At 37.1% G+C, this 3,981-nt stretch overlaps 1 protein-coding gene across 1 annotated transcript; it reads left to right on the top strand.

Moving 5' to 3' along the window:
• The first annotated feature begins 1,108 nt into the window (after positions 1-1,108).
• Positions 1,109-1,726, top strand: LOC139899793 (uncharacterized). The gene has a single exon (XM_071882629.1). The coding sequence runs from the start codon at positions 1,109-1,111 to the stop codon at positions 1,724-1,726; it is 618 nt and encodes a 205-aa protein (XP_071738730.1).
• The last annotated feature ends 2,255 nt before the right edge of the window (positions 1,727-3,981 follow it).

Below are 3,981 nucleotides of genomic sequence, written 5' to 3'. Positions count from 1 at the left end.
TTTATTAAAATATATTATTTTAAATCAGGACGTTTTTTTTTGACTAAGTTAATATTATATATATATATATATATATATATATATATATATATATATATATATATATATATATATATATATATATATATATATATATATATATATATATATATACATATATACGTGTATTTTCCAATCCAATTATAATGGTTCGTGAATCGTCAGGGTTTGGTCAAGGTTAAATGAATGTATGAATACAGTTTACACTTCCTGAGATTCAACTTAACATACTTTGCTTATCGTGTCGGAATAATATAAAGATAAAGTTTAAATTTGGTCAGAAATTTCCGGGTTGTCACACCAACCCACCACGCCTACTTCCACCTCCAAAACTGTTAACGTTGACAAATCCCAAACACCAAATTTTCCCATTAACCCAACCCAATCAATTAAACATACTAACCCATCCCAACCAAAGCCATCTAACAATCCATCCCAACAGATCAACCACACAAAATCTCCACATCCAAAATCCACACCTACTGGCACAGAGAAATTGATACCAAACACCTTTGATACCTCCAACAAATCGACTAAAACTGAAACGCCTTTCCAAAAGAAAACCAACCCTAAATTCACTATCAAAAACAAGACCAATCATAACGTTGATGACACTGATTCAATTGAATCAGATGATGGTATAGAAGTGGACGACGTGTGCGAAGACGGGGTTAACATTAGAGTCGTGAAAAAAAGGAGATCAAAAAAGGTGAAAAAGGATCCATTAGTGGTAATTGGAGGGCGTCATCACTGACTATGCGGGCCAAATGCTTAGCAAGAGCAGGCCATAAAAGCGATCGTAAATCCGATTTAGTTCGTAGTCAATCTTCACTGAAGGGAAGGAATACTAAAGTTAGCGAATCCAATCAAAGTGTATCTTCAAACAGGAAGTACAAAAACAACAAACAAAGAAAACAAAAATCAAAAAATCTGGCAGGGTGTGGAGTTATGAGTAGCTGCAAGCTCAGTGAAGATCTTGGCACATTTGCAAATCAAATCGGACTTGAATGGGATGTCAACCCATCAAAGGTCTAAACTTCCCTTTTACCTCGCTTTTATCAATTTAATTATGAAAGTTTTATCAGTAAACATCAGGGGGTTCGGGTCAGGTAAAGACAGTACGGTGGGTGAATTTAGAAAACTTATTTTTCGTGAAAAACCGTTTGTAGTTGCTATTCAAGAAACAAAGTGTAACGGCGTGGATATTAAATGCATCAATCGTTTATGGGGGTCAAATGACATCGGGTTTATTCAAAAAGAAAAAATTGGCAAGTCGGGTGGGATTATGTTGTTATGGGATCCGAAGGAGTTTACTACCGAGCAACATTATTATAGTGATTTTTACATTTCAATCAAGCGGAAATGGAGGGGTAGGGATGAAACTTCGTATATAGTAAATGTTTATGGTCTTCATGATGATTCTAACAAAAAGAAAATGTGGGCGAGTCTTGAGAATTTTGTAGGTCAAAACGATGGTGCATGGGTTCTTTGTGGAGATTTTAACGAAGTATGTAATGTTTTCGAAAGGCAAAGTTTTGTTTTTATGGATAGAAGAGCCAAATGGTTTAACGATTTCATAGACAACACTCATCTTATTGAAGTCCCTCTTTGTGGCAAAAAGTTTACAAGAATATGTGACAACGGGATCAAATTTAGCAAGCTTGACAGATTTCTTATTTCCGAATAATTCAACAACATGTGGAGTGATGTTTCGGTTTTAGCTCTTGAACGTATGCTTTCAGATCATCGTCCTATTGTTTTGACAAATAAAGAAGTTGATTTTAGGCCCAAGCCGGTAAAGATATTCGATGAATGGTTGGATGAAGATGCTTCAAAGGAAGTCATAAAGAAGGCGTGGACAGAAACAAACATGGGTCAAAGGCACGATTGCAACTTTCGTAACAAGCTCAAAAAAGTGAAATTCGCATTAAAAGAATGGAGTAAAGAAAAGTTCAGCCATATTGATAAGGAGATTGATGAGCTCAAACTTATTTCAGAAAAATGGGAAAAGTATGCCGAAAACAACCCATTGAATGATTCTGAAAGACACGAGTGGCTTGATGCTAGAAAAAAGTGGATCGAAAAAGAAAAAATTAAAGGAAATATGGCAAAACAAAAATCCCGAATTAAATGGATAGTGGAAGGAGATGAAAACACGAGGTACTTCCATTCCTATATTCGTAGAAGGCTTGCAAGACGCAACATCCGGGGTCTCAATATTGATGGTTCTTGGTGCGAAGATCCCGATTTAATAAAAAACACAACATATAACCATTTCAAATTGCAATTTTCTAAAGTAAATCACAACTAGATGAGGCTAACAGACCATTCTATGAGCTTGCTGCTGTCAAATCAGCTTAATCCTGAGTAGGTAGCAAGTTTAGAAACACCTTTTAGTGAGGTAGAAGTCTTAGAAGCCACTAACGATTGCGGTTGCTTGAAAGCACCCGGTCCGGATGGTGTTAAATTCAAATTCTTTAGGCTCTATTGGGACTTAATCAAAGAAGATCTCATGAATGCTCTTAATTGGTTTTGGCGTGAAGGTGTGATATCTAAAAGATGCAACGCGTCTTTCGTTACTCTAGTTCCCAAGACACCGGACCCACTGAATCTAAACAATTACCGTTCTATTAGTTTAATTGGGTGCTACTACAAAATTCTTGCAGATGTTCTCTCAAACTGAATTCGAAAGGTATTACCGGGTCTCATTAGTGAAGAACAAACCGCTTTTTTGAAGGGTCGATATATCCTTGACGGAGCTTTAATTGCAAACGAATCAATCGAATACCTAAAGAAAAGCAAAAGAAAAAGCCTCATCTTTAAAGTTGACTTCGAGAAGGCCTTCGATATCCTTAATTGGAACTTCCTTTTAGAAATGATGAAACGGATGGGCTTCGGGGAAAGATGGAGGAAGTGGATGTTAGCATGTCTCCAATCCGCTTCAATATCTATTCTAATCAACGGGTCACCCACAAATGAATTCAATATCGAAAGAGGGGTTAGACAAGGGGACCCCTTATCCCCGTTTCTCTTCAACATTGCGGCGAAAGGTCTAAGTTTTCTTACCAAACAAGCCCACAACAGCGGGCTTTACAAAGGGGTTGAAATTGGGTCCGATAATATTCCAATTATTCACTTGCAATACGTGGACGATACCATTTTCTTTGGTGAGTGGAATAGACAAAATTTTTGCAATCTAATGAAGTTACTCAAATGTTTTAAAAACGCCTCGGGTCTCAAATTTAACTTTCAAAAAAGTTTCCTATTCGGACTCGGGGTAAATAATAATGAAATTGAATATTTGGCTAGTCGGGTAAATTATAAGATCGGTGCATTCCCCTTTACGTACCTTGATATTCCAATTGGAAAAAACATGAATAAAGTAGAAAATTGGAATCCCATTATTGATAAATTTAACTTGAGACTCGCGGATTGGAAATCTAAGACGATTTCCTATGGTGGAAGATTAACGTTAGTAAAGTCGGTCCTTAGTAGTCTACCGTTATATTATTTCTCCCTTTTTCGTGCCCCGATAAGCGTTATTAAAAATCTTGAGAGTATTAGGAGAAAATTCTTTTGGGGCGGGATGGGCGAGTGTTCCAAAATGTCGTGGGTCAAATGGGAAGATTCACTTTTACCTTACGGTGAGGGCGGTCTCAACATTGGGTCCCTTCGGGGAAAAAACTTAGCTCTTTTGGGGAAATGGTTTTGGCGGGACAAAATTGAAGAAAATTATCTTTGGGTGACGGTTATCAAAAGTATCCATGGTGCTAACGGATTACTCCCTCCTTCGGGCTCTCGTAGCCCGCAAGGAAAGAGTAGTGTTTGGTTTAATATATTACGTGCAAGTTACAATATCAAGGATGCCGGGATTGACTTCGCTGATTCTTTTATCAAAATCATTGGAGATGGTGCAAACAACGGTTTTTGGTTAGACGTATG

This window comes from Rutidosis leptorrhynchoides, chromosome 3 (genome assembly GCF_046630445.1).
Source record: "Rutidosis leptorrhynchoides isolate AG116_Rl617_1_P2 chromosome 3, CSIRO_AGI_Rlap_v1, whole genome shotgun sequence".
NCBI lineage: Eukaryota > Viridiplantae > Streptophyta > Magnoliopsida > Asterales > Asteraceae > Rutidosis > Rutidosis leptorrhynchoides.
The sequence above is the reverse complement of the archived record's forward strand: the minus strand, read 5'-3'. Positions and strand labels throughout refer to the sequence as shown.

Bases quoted from the DNA above. Each gene is read 5' to 3' on its own strand.
- LOC139899793 (XM_071882629.1), top strand. From the start codon at position 1,109: ATGAAAGTTTTATCAGTAAACATCAGGGGGTTCGGGTCAGGTAAAGAC.